Source organism: Engystomops pustulosus, chromosome 3 (assembly GCF_040894005.1).
Source record: "Engystomops pustulosus chromosome 3, aEngPut4.maternal, whole genome shotgun sequence".
NCBI lineage: Eukaryota > Metazoa > Chordata > Amphibia > Anura > Leptodactylidae > Engystomops > Engystomops pustulosus.
In genome coordinates this window covers 212,753,723-212,771,139 of record NC_092413.1, presented here as the reverse complement: position 1 = coordinate 212,771,139, position 17,417 = coordinate 212,753,723, and the positions used below count along the sequence as shown (strand labels likewise).

General features: G+C 48.5%; 2 protein-coding genes across 2 annotated transcripts in view; both read left to right on the top strand.

The window, feature by feature from the left end:
• LOC140122939 (uncharacterized) overlaps positions 1 to 17,417 on the top strand; it is a 360,094-nt gene that overhangs the window by 78,061 nt on the left and 264,616 nt on the right. The window lies entirely within an intron of this gene.
• On the top strand, positions 10,571 to 17,203 carry LOC140122648 (uncharacterized). Its single transcript, XM_072143744.1, has 2 exons — positions 10,571 to 10,686; positions 14,474 to 17,203. Exon 2 carries the CDS (start codon positions 14,494 to 14,496, stop codon positions 15,715 to 15,717), a length of 1,224 nt encoding a protein of 407 aa, XP_071999845.1. The 5' UTR covers positions 10,571 to 10,686; positions 14,474 to 14,493; the 3' UTR covers positions 15,718 to 17,203.

The following is a 17,417-nucleotide window of genomic DNA, read 5'->3' as shown; positions in this document are numbered from 1 at the left end:
TCTTCAGTAGAATGACCTGAAGATCCGGCAGGGGATGCTGGCAGTAGCCAGACTATATAGCTGAGCCGGGAAAGCCAGCGCCAATAAGGAGGACGCTGGCTCTTAGAGAGTAGGCGCGCGCGCGCCCTAGCAGCGGGAGCCCGTGGCCTAGACAGGAGACAGACCTGCGGCTAAGCGGGACCACAATGGAGCCATCAGGAGCTGGGACAGGTAAGTACTGACCTGGGCAAGCGGGGGGAGCGGGAACAGACCGCAGAGCACGGATGAACCCGCGATCCGCAACATGGATCGCAGGGGCACCCATGCAATGACTCTAGAACAGGGCCGGGCAGCGCACGGGTGCACCCGCAATCCAAGACATGGATCGCAGGGTCACCCATGACAGTACCCCCCCACTTAGGGTCCCTCTTCTTTTCTTCTTCCTTCTCCTCCTCCAATTCTTCTCGGTGACGGAACACCCGAAGAGCACCCAGAGAGCAGTAACAGTAAAGACAGGACCAACCTTGTGGTGCTTGGAGCTGGCATGGACCAAGCAAAGGGTTTCTTGAGAATGTCTTATGACTGGAGGCTGGAGTGGCACTTGGAATGTTGGTGGCCGGAGCGACTCTTGGGAAGCCGCAGGCTGGAGCGGCTCTTGGCACGCCGAAGCGGCCTCAGGGGAGGCTGGTGGAGACTCTGGAGCAGCCTCAGGGGAGGCCGGTGGAGACTCTGGAGTGGCCTCAAGGGAGGCCGGTGGAGACTCTGGAGCGGCCTCAGGGGAGGCCGGTGGAGACTCTGGAGTGGCCTCAGGGGAGGCCGGTGGAGACTCTGGAGTGGCCTCAGGGGAGGCCGGTGGAGACTCTGTAGCGGCCTCGGGCGCCCTAGCAGCTGGAGCGGCTCTTGGCACGCCGAAGCGGCCTCAGGGGAGGCTGGTGGAGACTCTGGAGCAGCCTCAGGGGAGGCCGGTGGAGACTCTGGAGTGGCCTCAAGGGAGGCCGGTGGAGACTCTGGAGCGGCCTCAGGGGAGGCCGGTGGAGACTCTGGAGTGGCCTCAGGGGAGGCCGGTGGAGACTCTGGAGTGGCCTCAGGGGAGGCTGGTGGAGACTCTGTAGCGGCCTCGGGCGCCCTAGCAGTGGGAGCGCACGGCCTTGACAGGAGACAGACCTGCGGCCTGGACGGGACCGCGATGGAGCCATCAGGAGCCGGGACAGCAAAGTACTGACCTGGGCAAGCGGGGGCAGCAGGAGCAGACCGTGGAGCATGGGTGCACCTGCAATCCGCAACATGGATCGCGGGGGCACCTGTGCCATGACTCCAGACCGGGGCCATCAGGAGCCGGGACAGCAAAGTACTGACCTGGGCAAGCGGGGGCAGCAGGAGCAGACCGTGGAGCACGGGTGCACCCGCGATCAGAGACATGGATCGCGGGGTCACCCGTTACAATCATGCACACCTCAGCTGCTACTGAACCTGATCATACACACCTCAGCTGCTGCAGAATATTACAATACACACCTCAGCTGCTGTTGAATCTCATCATACATACCTCAGATGCTACAGAACATTACAATACACACCTCAGCTGCTGCTGAACCTCATCATACACACCTCAGCTGCTGCTGAACCTCACTATACACACCTTAGCTGAGACTGAACCTTATCATACACACCTCAGCTGCTGCTGAACCTCATCATACACACCTCAGCTGCTGCTGAACCTCACTATACACACCTTAGCTGATACTGAACCTTATCATACACACCTCAACTAGTACAGAACCTCATGATACACACCTCAGATGCTGCTGAACCTCACTAGACACACCACAGCTGTTGCTGAAACTCACTATACACACATCAGCTGATATTGAACCTTATCATACACACCTCAGCTGCTACTGAACCTTATCATACACACTTCAGCTGCTGCAGAACCTCATCATACACACCTGAAGTAGTACAGAACCTCATGATACACACCTCAGATGCAGTAGAACCTCATTGCATTCAGGAACACAAAAGTGTGCTTTGGCAGTAATTTAGCTGCACAAACAGTGGCTGTTATAGCCCTATTGACTATTATTGGGCACATTCACAGTGCCATGCCTCCCTGGGAATATGCCGACTGCCAATCAGCAGAATACAGGGCACGTCTTATTCCTGGTCATCTTTGAGTCTCAGGTGGTCATTTCCTACAGACATTGGCAAGCTGAGTGCCATGCACCAAGCTGATGTCAGACGAGTCGCAAATAGTGGCACACGACCCAAAATGCACATCTGCATGAGGCATTAACACAATATAACAATTTTTTTTTTTTTAAACTGTTTTTATTATTAAACATGTTCACAGCAATCGTTCAGTACATTAAGATATTAACATCTGTATACAATAGTACAAAGTTGTATGAATACAGTGATGTAGAGCCTATCAAACTAATATATGACAATGAATAAATCATATCTCTTTTTAAATAAAAAGGAGTGTTTTCTACCGTGTCTCTGTTTGTTCGGCTGTACAATTGTGCCATGACATATGATAATAATCATAATAAAATAGACATAAAAAATAAAACATACATAATACGCAACAGACTAGAGTCTGAACTCAACTCTTCTAGTCTCAACTATGAAACATTAAAAACATTACAGGTACTTGATGTGTCAGCCCCTTTTCCATTCCTAAATCCTCCACTCAATATTTCTGATGCACCCTCAGCTCCAATACCTTCCACCATCCATCATCCCACCCAGGGTCTACCCGCCACCATGTCCAGGGGATTGTCCCCCCGAAGATAGAGTGTGATCTGTCTTTCCCGGTGTTCTGCTGCTTTATACTGTCAAAGTCAGGTCTCTCAATTCCTGTCTCAGTCTACGCGTTGAATAATTTGTGTCTCTCGACTCACACCAGCTCCCCCACACACGTTCAAACTTGTCAGAGCATTTGCGATGTTTATACACCAGTCTTTCGTATGGCAGAATTTGGTTAATTTGTGCTTTCCACATGTTTACATTTGGGGTATTAGGATCATACCATCTGAGTGCTATGCTCTTTCGGGCCATGAATAGAGTTTCCCTCAGGAAAATAATTTGGTAATGAGACCAATCTTCTTCAGAAAGAAGACCCAAAAGACATGCCTCAGGGGACATGGGGATGGGAACGTGTAGTAGAGAGGACAAAAAGCTAGTGATGTCCTTCCAGAACTTCTGAATCGGGGAACAAATCCAGCTCATGTGCCAGAAATCCGCCCCGAGCTCACCACATCTTGGACAGGCAGTCGACGGAACTCGTCCCATCCTTGCCATGCGTACGGGTGTTAGGTAGGCCTGGTGGGTGAAGTATAATTGAGTCATCCTGTTGTTTATTGAGGGGGACACTTTGGTATGTGCAGCAAGTAATTCGTCCATCGATTCATCTTCTAGTGTAGGGATGAGAGTCCTCCACTTATCTAGCACCGGGAGTTTGTTGCTGGCTAGCTTTCCCTGAGTGAGGTGGGTATATAGAGCCGAGATAATGCCCCCAGGCCCTTGTGTTTTGCATATTCCTATTAACGGGTAGGAGGAAATGGGTGTCCTGGGGGGAGGAAACTGGGATTCTAAGGCATGTCGTAATTGTAGGAATCTGTAAAAGAAACTTCTCTCTAATTCAAACTTTTGTTGGAGTTCCTGAAAGGAGTGGAGGATGTTCGCATTATATACATCGGCCAGAGTGCGTATACCTTTACTTTCCCATAAGGAACCCCCCTCCAGCTGTTGTAGCTGTGGTAGTGATGGATTGTTCCAAAGCGGCATCTCTGCTATGGTATCCGTGAACCCTGTCACTTTAACTGTTGCCTGCCACACCTGCCTAGCAAGTCTATGTAGGGGAAGTAAGGGAAGTTCTAAGTCCGGATTTGGTACTAAAACCGGCCAAAGGCTAGGAACGCCCAAGTGATGCATGAGATGATGCTCTGCATTTGGCAATGGTTGTTCTGTGACCCAGTGTCTAAGATATTTGAGCTGACCTGCTATGTAATAGAGGTAAAAGTCAGGTAGGGCCATTCCCGCCTCTTCTTTGGGGCGTTGTAATGTTGCTAGACTTAGCTTAGCTCTGGATGTGTTCCATATGAAGGTGCCTATAAGGGAGTGTAGTGTTTTAAAGAACCTTTTTGGTATCGGCACCGCTGCATGTTGTAGTACATATAGGCATTTGGGCAGTATAATTAATTTCACTAAATTTATTCTACCCGCAGTTGAGAGCGGAAGGGTTCTCCATGCCTTGCTTTTGTTCCTAGCGAAAGACAACAATGGGTCCGTTACCCTTTTACTTGTGTTGTGGTATGTCTTAAAAATGGTAATCCCCAAATATACAAACTCCGTGACCACTTTCAGCCCCTCTACCACCTCAGGTCCCTGCCAAGGGGATGTGCCCAGCGGCATGAACACCGACTTGGACCAATTCACCAGTAGTCCGGAGTATTTCCCAAACTCACTGATTAGGGAGATCGCATGTGGCAAGGTGGTCTCTGCATCAGACATGAACAGCACCATGTCATCGGCGTATAAGCCGACTCGATCTTCTCTTTCTCACACTTTTATGCCACGGTAGAGATTATCCTGTCTAAGTTTCAAAGCCAAAGCCTCAATTGCCAGGGCAAAGAGAAGCGGGGAAAGAGGACACCCCTGCCGGGTTCCCCTGTGTAGTTGGAACTGGACTGATAGCTCTCCATTGATCAAAAGTTTGCTAACTGGGGAGGCATATAGGATATCTATCCAAGTGGAGAATCTTGGCCCAAATCCAAACTTCTGTATGCATTGTTTGAGGAAGGCCCACTCAATAGAGTCGAACGCCTTCGCCGTGTCTAGGGAGGCCAAGGCCTGCTTCCCCCCCGTCACCTGTCCCATCTGTGCCGCCACCTGTACCCTTCTGATGTTATCCGATGTGGATTTGCCTGGCATGAAGCCACATTGGTCTGGATGGACCAGGGAGAGAATCACGGTATTCAGTCTAGTCGCAAAAATCCTAGTAAGGATTTTGTAGTCAATATTGAGTAATGCTATGGGGCGGTAAGACCCGCAATCAGCTGGATCCTTTCCTTGCTTAAGGATTAATACTACCGTGGCCTCATAAAGGGAAGGTGGCAAAGCCCCGGCCTCAAAGGCAGAGGAGTACATTTTTTGCAATCGGGGTACGAGGAGTTCTTTGTACTTGGCGTACACCTCCTTAGGGAGCCCATCAGGACCTGAGGCCTTGTTATTGTTCAGACTATCTATCGCATCTTCAATCTCCTCTGAGGTTATGGGGCCATCCATTTGAATGCGCTGTTCCAGGGTTAGTGTCGGGAAGTGTACCTCCTCTAGATATGCGTTGATGTCATTACCTGTCTTCTCTAATTTAGTATTGTATAGATCTGTATAGAATTCAGTGAATCTATTCAGAATTTCCGAGTGGGTTTGTAAAAGTGATCCATGCTCATCTTTGATCTCTAATATGGGCGGAGACATGGTGTGCTGTCTTGCTAAGTGGGCTAACAATTTTGCTGACTGGTTGCCCAGTTCAAAGGCCGTCTGCTTATAAAAGAACATCTTATTATCAGCTTTCTCTTTTAGGGCATGAAGATATAGGCGACCCACATGTAACCATTTGGCCCTGTTTGCCTCAGTGGGGTCTGCGATATATTGCTGTTCCAGGGCCTGGCTTTGTGTTGCCAGCTCTACCTCCTTCTTCACTGATTCTCGTTTAATAAATGAGATTGCGGACTGTAAACAGGTGCGCATGTATGCTTTTGTTGCCTCCCAGAGGGATGTGTAGGCAGTCTCTGGGTTGTGGGCCTGGAAGAATGCAATTAATTGTTCAGGCATCCTGTCTGTTGGCCCTATTAACTCTAGCCAAAAAGGATGGATCATCACTTTATGCATTGAGGAGGTGGACCGTTTGCCTATGACACAGGTCACCGGTGAGTGGTCAGATATGCCTCTGGGGTGATATTGTATATCTTGTATGTGTGGAATTGTGCTTATGGATCCTGCAATGTAATCTATGCGGGATAAGGACTTATGGGAAGCACTATAGCATGAAAAGGTCTTGGCCGTCGGGTGTCTTTGCCTCCAAAAATCTGTCCATCCCATTTCTGCAAAAAAGCGTGATAGACTGCTCTGTTGCGCATTTGCTGGGGGGGTATTAGCATTATGAAATCGGTCTAATGATGGGTCTAAAAACATGTTGAAATCCCCCAGACATATATTCCTCGCCTGTGGGTGTGACGTTGCAAACAGGGCTGCTTGGCGCAAAACCTGCATGGATGCAGGTGGCGGTATATATATTGCCATCACATTGTAAGGGGCACCATCTATGTGAGCGTGCACAAACACAAACCTACCCTCTGGATCGGTTAACTGTGATTTCGCCTCCCAGCGCACCTCTTTATGTATCAGTATCGAGACCCCTCTCGACGAAGTGTTGTGACAGGAGTGTACTCCCCATTGAACCCAGGGCTTATGCAAGAACTGTACCTTGGAAGGAACAAGATGTGTCTCCTGCAAACAAATTATGTGTGGGTTCAATTGTTTTAAGTGAGTAGCTACCATCAGGCGCTTATTAGGACTACCTAGGCCTCGAACGTTCCACGTAAGGAATCTAAGTTCTGACATGACGATCCATTGACATACTGATGCACAAGTTAATTGTTTCGGGGGGTAAGAAAAATGACTCCACCTTTTCGACACCTTGACCTTGTGTGGGGCTGCCACGACATCTACAGAGTGCAACAAGATACCTGTAATAACAATAACATTGTAACATAAATGCTCCTGATCCCCTCTCGTTTTGGCAGCGGCCAAACAGCTGGTCTCTCCACGTAGGGTGAATCAGGGCATAACTGTCTAGCGTTATGGGATACTCATGCCTCGTAAAATGTAACATAGGCATGTAGTATGCACTCCTCTCCACGAACCCCTAACATTTAACCATATTCCGGGTACCCGGCGTCACCTCTGATCACAAATATCACAAGTATTAGGACACCCCTATAGTCCCCACGTGATTCAGGCCCAGTTCTCGCATAACACATAGCGGATAACCGGGGCTGCCAGTATGTCCGTGCGGTAAATTATAGCTATGAAAAGGATACCCGAAGCCTCCTATGTAGACCGGTTTTTCTAGCGAGGAGGAGATCTTCTATGCTGCGCCAACCAATCGTTGGCTTCACTTGGGGTCACGAAGAATAGGACTTTGTCCCCGTCCACGACTCTGAGACGTGCAGGATAGGCCATGGAGTATGGAAGGTTCTTGTCCCGGAGCCTCTTTTTGACGTCTAGGAATGTTGCCCTCTTCTTCTGTAATTCCAGAGAGAAGTCTGGGAAAATGGATACCTTTGCGTTGTCTACTCTGATGTCAGCCTTTCTGCGGGCCTGTTGCAGGATTAGATCGCGATCCCTGCTGTTCAGGAATCTGGCTAACAGCGGTCTTGGTGTGGCTCCTGGAGGTGGAGCTCTGGCTGGAACCCTGTGGGCTCTTTCGACTGCGTAAGCTGCAGAGAAATGCGCGTCTGGAAATAGGCCTTTTATCCATCTTTCTACATAGTCCTCTGGCGCACGACCTTCAGTACGTTCTGGAAGGCCAATGATTCTTATGTTATTACGCCTCAGGCGATTCTCCATATCGTCCGCCTTTTGTTTCAGAGCTTCAGAGTCCGATTTCAAGGTGGTAACTGTTATGGGTATATTAGCATTTCTGTCTTCCATTTGCGATATCCTCTCCTCTGCATTATGCACTCTGTCTCTCAGGCTCTGGAGATCTTGCCTAAGCAGGCTAACATCCACCCTGACTTCATCCAGCTTCCCGGTCAGAGAGCTCTTACATGCATCTATTGCAGCTAGTACCTGAGAGGTGACTTGCTTCAGGGTGGGTTCTTCTGCCTCCTCCTCAGATGCTACAGGGCCACTGGAACTTTGCTTTGCCCTGGACTGGGCTGAGCGCTGTGGTTGCGGTGCGCGGGACGTTTCCCCTTGTTCCGTGCGGGCAAATTCACGCAGTCTCTCCGCCGCGTTTGCCTTAGTGGGGCCCATTCTGGAGGGTGCACAAGGTTGCAGTCCTGTGGATCCCTGTGTGTCGCTAGGTATATATTGCCCTGCGGGTGACAGGGCTGGCAGGGGGTCTTCCCTCTTCTGACTGAGGCCTGGGGGATAATGGCCGGATCATAGGCACTGCCGCTGCTGCTGTCAGCACGAGGTGGCTGCTCTGGCGCAACTCTCGAGCGCCCCGGGATAGCAGGTCCGACCTGCCGGTACTGCGCTCCCCGCTCCTCTGCTTACCCGGGGGTCAGTATTCGCGGCCTCCCGCGCCTAGATGCGGGACCTCCGCTTCGGTCTCTTGCCGCCCGCCTTCCGAAGATGTCCGCGCGGGAGCAGCCAGGTCGGAGCGCCACTTCCGGCAAGGACTCCCACGTGTGTCGTAGGCCGCAGTGTCGGGGCTCCTCTCTCCCGTCACTCCGTATCTCCCGCCGACTCCACCGGTAAGTCGCAGGTGGGCTCTGGGGTGCACAGGAGGGTTGTGACGCCTCTGGGTTGCCGGTACCTCAGGATGCTGACAGGATTATCCGGGGTCCGCACGGAGCTCTCTCAAGCACGTCCGGCCATGTTGGTTGCTAGCCACGCCCCCCACAATATAACAATTTTAATGTGACCTAATACTGAACACACATAAATATATGCAATACATATGACACACTACAAACACAATAAATATGACAAACTAATAATGCACTCACACATACATGCAACACATACGACAAAAACACACATACAGTACACACACACATGACACAAACACACATACAGTACACACATACATGGATCTGATACATATGACACACTGTTGTATACACTGACTCCCTGAGGTGGAAGCAGTCTTCTTAACTTCCCTGCTGAGGTGGTTTCCACATGGCAGAATTGGTGTTAGGTCATGTGACCAGAGAATTAGACATCTGGGCTTCAGTAACTTGAACTTCCATCACACTTGACTCCAGGACTGAGGAGGGAGAAGAGAAGCCTCAGTCAGATTTATCTGCATTGACCTTTTTGAAGCATTAAAATTGCATGTACAAGCGTCTTTGATGCTTGTTCAAGCATTAATGCGACCATCATAGTCCACAGGGAAAAATAAGATTTACAGGGTATTGCAATAGTAAAATACCTTCAAGTACATAGTAAAAGTATGTACCATGTTAGCCAGAGTGACCTGAGGCCCCCATCAGAAAATGTCCCTTCACCTTGCCTGCAAAACAGAAACAAAGCGAGTCGGCACATTCACACAGGTTACTGTGTACCTGTACCTCAATCACATCAGGTACATAAGATCAAGGGGACATTTTCCTGGTGCTGTACCTTTTTTGTGAGCAATGTCTCATGACAAGCCACTATGTGTGTGTGGGGAGAGGGCAGAGACTTCATCAGCGAATGAACTCACACTGATTCAACATTACAGAGGAAAGGAAAGATCTCCCAGTGGCTGCACAAAGGGTGGGCCCTGACGCCTGCCGGGTCCCGGTGCTCCCATGCTAGCGTGGCCCGGCGCTCCCATCTCTGCGTGGCCGTGTAGTCCCGGCGCCCGAAGACTGCTTCCTGCTCCTGTGCTCGCCGGAACCTCAGATGGCGTGTTCCCGCGGCTGCTGCACACGGTAAGGCCCTCTGGGGCAGATTTACTTACCCGGCCCATTCGCGATCCAGCGGCGCGTTCTCCGCTCTGGATTTGGGTCCGGCCGGGATTTATGATGGTAGTTCCTCCGCCGTCCACCAGGTGGCGCTGCTGCGTTGAAGTCCGCTGGAATGCCTCGAAATACACCGGCCTATCCTGAATTGCCCCGATTTCCGTCGCGCGCATGCTGGCGCCGATGTGCCACAATCCGATCGCGTGTGCCAAAATCCCGGGGCAATTGAGGTACAATCGGCGCAAATCGGAAATATTCGGGTAACACGTCGGGAAAACGCGAATCGTGCCCTTAGTAAATGACCCCCTCTGTGTGTGTATGTCTGTCCGTACTGGGGTGGGGGGAGGCCCTATCTCTATCCTGGGGTGGGGGGTGAAGCCCTATTTCTATCCTGGTATGGGGGATAAGGCCCTATTTCTATCCTGGGGCGGGGGATGAGGCCCTATTTCTATCCTGGGGCTGGGGATGAGGCTCTATTTCTATCCTGGGGCTGGGGATGAGGCCCTATTTCTATCCTTGGGCTGGGGATGAGGCCCTATTTCTATCCTGGGGTAGGGGATGAGGCCCTATTTCTATGCTGGGGCGGGGGATGAGGCCCTATTTCTATCCTGGGGTGGGGGATGAGGTCTTATTTCTATCCTGGGGTGGGGGGTGAGGCCCTTTTTCTATGCTGGGGTGGGGGGTGAGGCCCTTTTTCTATGCTGGGGTGGGGGGGTGAGGCCCTTTTTCTATGCTGGGGTGGGGGGTGAGGCCCTATTTCTATCAATAGTACAAGTGACTGTAAGAAATAAATAATTTTATCATAGCACAGTGCTTCTGGTTTCAAACTTCTCGCTACCTTCCAGTCAATTATAGCCCCAAGCCAAGTTAAATAACTGGTTTGACAAGAATTGGGTATAAAATGAGCACAGGATTTCTGCTAAACTGAAACTAAAATCAAGGTATTGATGAAACTTCCTGCAAATCAGTTCCGTACTTTTTAGCTTCTCAGTTCTCAGAAGATTCGATCCCGGGATAAAATCAGGTAGGTACTGATGACCCTAAATTATCTCACATGTTACATTTGGGCATAACTGTTGCAGTGACCGACAAACAGCAATCTGCATGACAACAGGGTCAATGGTGATGATGTCCTTGTCTGAGACTAGTTGGAAAGCCTCTTGAGTATTGTCTGCAGGGCTTGTTCCCATGTGCCCAGTGGCTTTGGGCAGAGTCCTGTAGTAAGGAGGGGTCATTGGGTATTATAACCCCCGGCCTTGCTCATCTGGGGTGATGAAGTTCTCCTGGACAAATATGCTTGTAATGTTGCAGGGGAGACGACAGACAACGTGCTGAATATAACAATAAACTTTACTGAACTAGTAATGAATACAGAAAATGTCCATATAATGTAGATAATAATGCAGATGGATTTCCTTTAGCCTCACTGCAGGAATGTGGGTCTTTCTTCAGCTGCACGCCTGCGGGACGGGAGTCTCCCTCTCTGTCCACGCTGTCCTAAGACCTCACCTGCTAACTGTCTTTTCTGGTGCTCACCACCAGAGTGCTGGGCACAGTACTTTCTCTCCTTTAGTAGGGGCTTATATCTTAGCCAGGAGCACACAGACACACCACCACTTCTGCCTCTTATCAGCTCCTCTGACCTCTCACCCTGAATCACTTCCTTTTCCTGCTCCTTACAGAATCTCCTCTTCTGTACCCTGGTGCCATCTCCTGGACAAAGATCCACACTGCAGCCTCTTGTTACACCTCTTCCCCAGGGTTTAAGGGTTGCCGTCCCGACAACCTGAGTTTGCACAACATAATCCTCAAATCGAGTTGGCATCCTGCCAAAGTTAGAGCTTTGAGAGTGTCGTAGTGGGGTAGCTTCCTCCACTGTAGTACTCTCTCTGTCTTCTCCCATCTCTGCGAGGGGCACATTCGTCCTGGGTTCCAGTGGTGGTTGACCAGCCATTGGGGGAAGCCACCACTCCTCATCGATAATCATGGTAGCTGGAGGCTGCGGGACACTTTCATTGGTAACTGGGGGTCTAGTAACAAAGGCACATGGCTTCAGAAAATTCTGATGCACCATCCTTGTGGGTCCCTGCTTCCCTTCTTGTCTCACCTCGAAAACCGGCATGTGTGGGTTTGGCTGCCGAACAACTTCATATGCTTGTTGTTCCCACCGCCAACACAGCTTTCCTCTCCTCTGGGCAGTTTTGTTTCTCACCATTTCTCCAATCTGCAAAGGTAGTTCTCTCAGCTTTTCGATTCACTACCAGATCACGGGGGCCCAAACAGTGGGCAAGCAGGTTATACACGTCCTGTATTCTTTTACGATGATCCCCCATCCATGTCTGAGTAGTCCATTCTTCACTTCATGTTCATTCGGGACCATCATGAGGCTGAAGCGACATCGACCATTTCTCCCAAACATTAGCCAGAAAGGTGAGTATACTGTAATAGAGTGCACTGTATTATTGTAGACCCACACTAGCTCAGCCACAAAGTAAGGCCACCTTTCCCTCTTTTCCTCTTCTAGGGTTCGCAGGATTTGCAGCAAAGTTCTATTCATGCGCTCACAAGCACCATTACCTTGTGGGTGATAAGGGGTGGTCCGTGTCTTTCTAATCTGGTAAAGTCGGCACAGCTTTTCAATGACTTGTCCTTCAAAGCAGGCTCCTAGATCAGAGTGCAGTTGGTTGGGACATCCATACACCAGAATAAAGTTCTTCCATAATGCCAAGGCGGCGGTTTCCACTGTTTGATCACGTGTAGGGACAGCAACTGCAAGCTTGGTAAAGTGATCAACGATGACCAACAAGTATTTGAACTGCATGGACTTCTAACAGGGGGCATAACTTCATGTTGCCTCCTGTGGTTTGCCCCACAACCGCAGGCAGATCTAGTTTGAATCCCTGGAGTTGGCAACAGCACCCCGTCGCAGACAGTTCCTGGCCATATGGCCTACTTCACCACACTCCCAACACTTCCGTCTGCTTTTGTTCCTGTTTATGGTACCTCGTTTTCTTGTAGCTCTATTTCTACCACTTTCCTGGTTATGCTGCATCAGCCCGCCATTTTGGGTACACAGTGTCTCTTTAAGGTCTCGAAGTGCTTCCTCAAGAGAATTCAGCCTGAACTCCAATGTTCTCTCTTGAACGGGTGCTACGTGGATCTGCGTTACACCAGGAGTTGCTTCACACTCTTCCTCTCTCTCTAGCGTGATGGCTTCTTTCAATACTTGTTGGAGGGTGACGTGAGGATCTAGCTTTACACGCTCTCTCAGAGTTCTCCGCAGTAGCTGGTTCCCCATGCCCAGTAGGAATTGATCTCGCATCACGAGCTCTGTGTTTGTGAAGGACGCTGCATCGCTACTTCTTTCTTTTCCGAAGCAGCCATAAGCTCCCGCAGACTATTTGCATACTGAGAAAATGTCTCATTCTCTTTCTGGTAACATGAGAAGAATCTTTTCCTCAATACTGCTTCCGTAGTCACATCCCCATATACATCCTCAAGAAGAGACAGAATCTGCTCAAACCTTTCTCTTTGGCGCGCTGGACGCAACATCACTGTTTTTCGGGCCTCTCCCTCCAGTGTACTGAGCGCCAATTCTGCTTTTAGATGCGGGGCTATATTACACAGTCGAGCCGCTCCTTCAAGTCTTTCCTTCCAGTCTTCCAGAGAAATGTTTTCCCCATTGAACTTGGGCAGGTGGCTCAATAGTGCTCCCACTGGGACTGTGTGTGGTGTGGAAGTAACTCTGTCATTCGCCATGTCTGTCTCCATCCTGCCGACTGCGCCAGATGTAATGTTGCAGTGGAGACGACAGACAACGTGCTGAATGTAACAATAAACTTTACTGAACTAGTAATGAATACAGAAAATGTCCATATAATGTAGATAATAATGCAGATGGATTTCCTTTAGCCTCACTGCAGGAATGTGGGTCTTTCTTCAGCTGCACGCCTGTGGGACGGGAGTCTCCCTCTCTGTCCACGCTGTCCTAAGACCTCACCTGCAGACTGTCCTTTTTTGGTGCTCACCACCAGAGATCTGGGCCCAGTACTTTCTCTCCTTTAGTAGGGGCTTATATCTTAGCCAAGAGCACACAGGCACGCCACCACTTCTGCCTCTTATCAGCTCCTCTGACCTCTCACCCTGAATCACTTCCTTTTCCTGCTCCTTACAGAATCTCCTCTTCTGTACCCTGGTGCCATCTCCTGGACAAAGATCCACACTGCAGCCTCTTGTTACATGCATATAATGGTGAACCAATACCAGGAGACAATAGAGGGGGATGGGCAAGTGATGTCATATTGGAATCATGTTGGGCTTTGCTCTGCTTCAGTACACTACAAAAATGTACGGATTTCTCTCAGCTGCTCCTGGGGTTAAATGTCCACCTGACTGGTCCCTCACTTGGTCGATTACTTCTGTGAATGGTTAAAATGTTCCGACATTTTGTAAAGGCTGAAGAGGTTCTCTGTATTGTTAGCCAAAGTACTTTTATAGTTTGTTTTTAGATGTATCTTTTCTCTCAGGAATCCACATATGGTCTTCTCTTCAAAGCCACAAGGATGACACAACTGCCTGGACGAGCCCTATTAAATTTTGCCTTTTGGCCAGTATTTCTTTATTATCATTGGCGCATGAGTGGCACCCACCGACGACCATTAGGTTGCAAAGAGACTGACGTTTGCAGCCCAAAAAGTAGTGGCCCGATAAATTTAGCAAAATTTTTCTGGGGTAACAGTGACAAAGTATACATGTAGAAGTATAAATTCAAACTATTAAAATACAATTTTTCTTTTTTTTCCTCATCACAGGTATAAGCAGTTAGCAGAAAATGGAAATGTCTCAGAATACAGAATATGGAGATTCAGCAAGTTCCTCGGCTTCTCATGATTTGTCGGTACCTCGGGTCATTGGGACCGACAAGTACCACGCTTTCATCAGCTTCAGTGGTGCAGACTCGGCTTGGGTGCATCGGCTTATCCACAAACTGGAGGAGACATTTCCCGGTATAAAAATCTGTACACATGACCGGGACTTCACTGCAGGGAAGACGATCATAGAGAACATGACTGAGTGCATTCAGAGCAGTCAGAAGATTGTAATGGTGCTGAGCCCGGAATTTGTGGACAGTCGCTGGTGTCTCTTTGAAGCCAATCTCTCCATGTTCCAGGACTGTACATCACATAAAGCCATTGTCCCCATCATTCTGAGGCCATGCCTGATGCCTCTGTATCTCAGTCACCTCACTTACTTAGAAGCTGAGGATGAGCAGTTCTTTGAAAAACTCTGCAAAAGGCTCCTGAGGAATAATGCGAAAGAAACTGAAGACGTCCTGGTGCACTTCCAGTCATCTATCCTCTACGGGGGGAAGCATCTGCTATCTCTGGCAGCAGTGAATGGGCATGAAGAAGCCGGCAATGGAGTTTTCTCTGACACTTGTGTGCCGGACGCTCTCAAAGCAGTGGTGAAAGACCCGGAAATCTACAAGAAAGCCATTCAGCTGATAAATGATACTCCACGTGATATCCTAAACGCCAAATGTACTGAAGGTGTTCTGGGATTACTGCTGGGTTTTAGCTTTGCCATTCTGAGTATAGTTTTTGTATTGACATGTTTCACTATGACTTGGTGGTACTTTATCCACTTACCAATCAGTTTAGTTGCATTCGGTTTTGCATTGTATAAAGGGGCCTCCTGGAAAGAGAAAAAGCTGAAAAGGATAACCCAGAATATGAACAAAAAAGTTGGAGAAGCCAATCTACTATTAGTGGAGTGTTCAATCCTTGCCGGTTGTTCTTCTAAGTCCAGTTTGGATTTTGTTTTTGTATCTCTAAGAGATTGTAGAGAAATGTTCCGCATTACCTTTGGGAGTGATAGAGAACTAGAGCAATGTATGTGGACCGAGGCCATGATAAGATATTCACCGGGTTATGCCAACTGCATGGCCAAGAAACTCTTCCCTTTCCATAACCCACCACCTCCCGGGCATGTATCCGATGGTATCTGTTTCTGCCAGTATGTGGCCATGCAGATAGAAGGAGGTAACCGGACGTAGCGTCATTTATCATACAGTGGTTTTATTGCTGAAAGCCTTATTGTCCACATATGGCGTCATGGCTTGAAGGACTATCCTGTTAAACACTGTGGGGCACATTTACTTAACCGTCCTGGGCGATCCCTGAAAGTGCATTGTCCGACCGGAATGCACTGCTGCCACAATTCACTAAGATCGTGCGCCCGATATCCTGCGTGTGTCTCTTCCCTTCTCAGGTCCGCCGGAGTTCACCTTCCTCTTCCTGGGGCATGTAAGTGCATTGTATTGTGACAGAAATTGAATCTTAAATCCCGTGCTCAGTCCGAATCAGTCGGATCTTCCGACGACCAGTCCCCGGATTTCTGTTGCAAGGAAGCCAGCACTGCTGCGCCAAAATCCGATCACATGCGACACAATCCCCTACTAAATACCTGTCCCATTGGCGCAATCCCGAAAACATTGGGAAGTCCGACTGAAATGCAATCTGTGAACCCTTAGTAAATAAGCCCCTGTGTGTAGCCCGAACCTCTCCCTCCCTCACTGATTAATCTATAATCTCGTCTATAGTGACTTATTTTTCTTTACTTCATTTTAGGTGCATTGCCACAAAATGCATCAAATGATCACTTATTCATGTCCCACCCTGGCAAAAAATAAAACAGTGAAAAAAGTTTTTTAAAAAAAGTGCAATTAAGAAAAATATTTAAAAAAAAGAAAAGTCCCATCACATGCAATAATCAAATAAAACATTAAAAAGTTAAAATCACCCAAAAAACCCCCAACATATTGGGCATCACAACATTCGTAACAACCCATAAAATTGTCACTGAACCCGTACAGTGAACACTGTAAAAAAAACACGAAAAGCCTTACAAAGATTACGAAATTTTCGCAACTGACCTCATAAAAAACGCAAAAAAAAGTAATCAAAAAGTAACATTTACATTTAACATAGACATTTTATAGCCTGTAAGATGTGACAATGCGGATCTGCTCTGAATGGCGCCTCCTTCCCTTCTACGCCCGGCCGTGCCCCATACAGCGGTCTCCACCACATATGGGACATCCTCCTACTTGGGAGAAATTGGGTATCAAACTTTGTGGAGTTTTTTGTCATTTAATACTTTGTGACGGTTTAATTTTTGGCCAAAATTAATAGATTGTCTAAAAAAATTTACAGCTTGTTAATTACACCTCTATTTTGTTTTAACCCCTGTGAAACGTCCAAAGGGTTAACCCACTTTTTAAAGTTGATTTTTCACACATTGAGGGGTGCAGTTTCTAAAATGGCATGATTTATGGGGTTTTACTGCTGCCTCTCAAAGTCACTTAAAGCTGAGCAGGTGCCTCTAAATAAGGGTTTTCTCGATTTTCATAAACATGAGAAAAATTGTACCCAAAATTTTGAGAGGAGGCATAAAAATCCCTAGATTCCTCTTCCTCTTCTCTTCACCTGCCTACAGATGCCTGGAGACTATAAGGCTTTATATTCCACCAGCAAAGGACAATAAGGGTAAACTATGTAGGTACCTGAGATGGATCACCATTGTCAGGTGGACCTTAAAGGGAACCTGTCACCAGGGACCTCATTTTCACTAAAGAAAGGTTGCAGAAGCCCATGACACCTGCAATGCACATCTGCCTTTCTGCCTTTTCTAAGCATTTGCATTACTATATAATTGTGTGTTATAACTTACTCTTGCACCCTGACAAAATCCTGG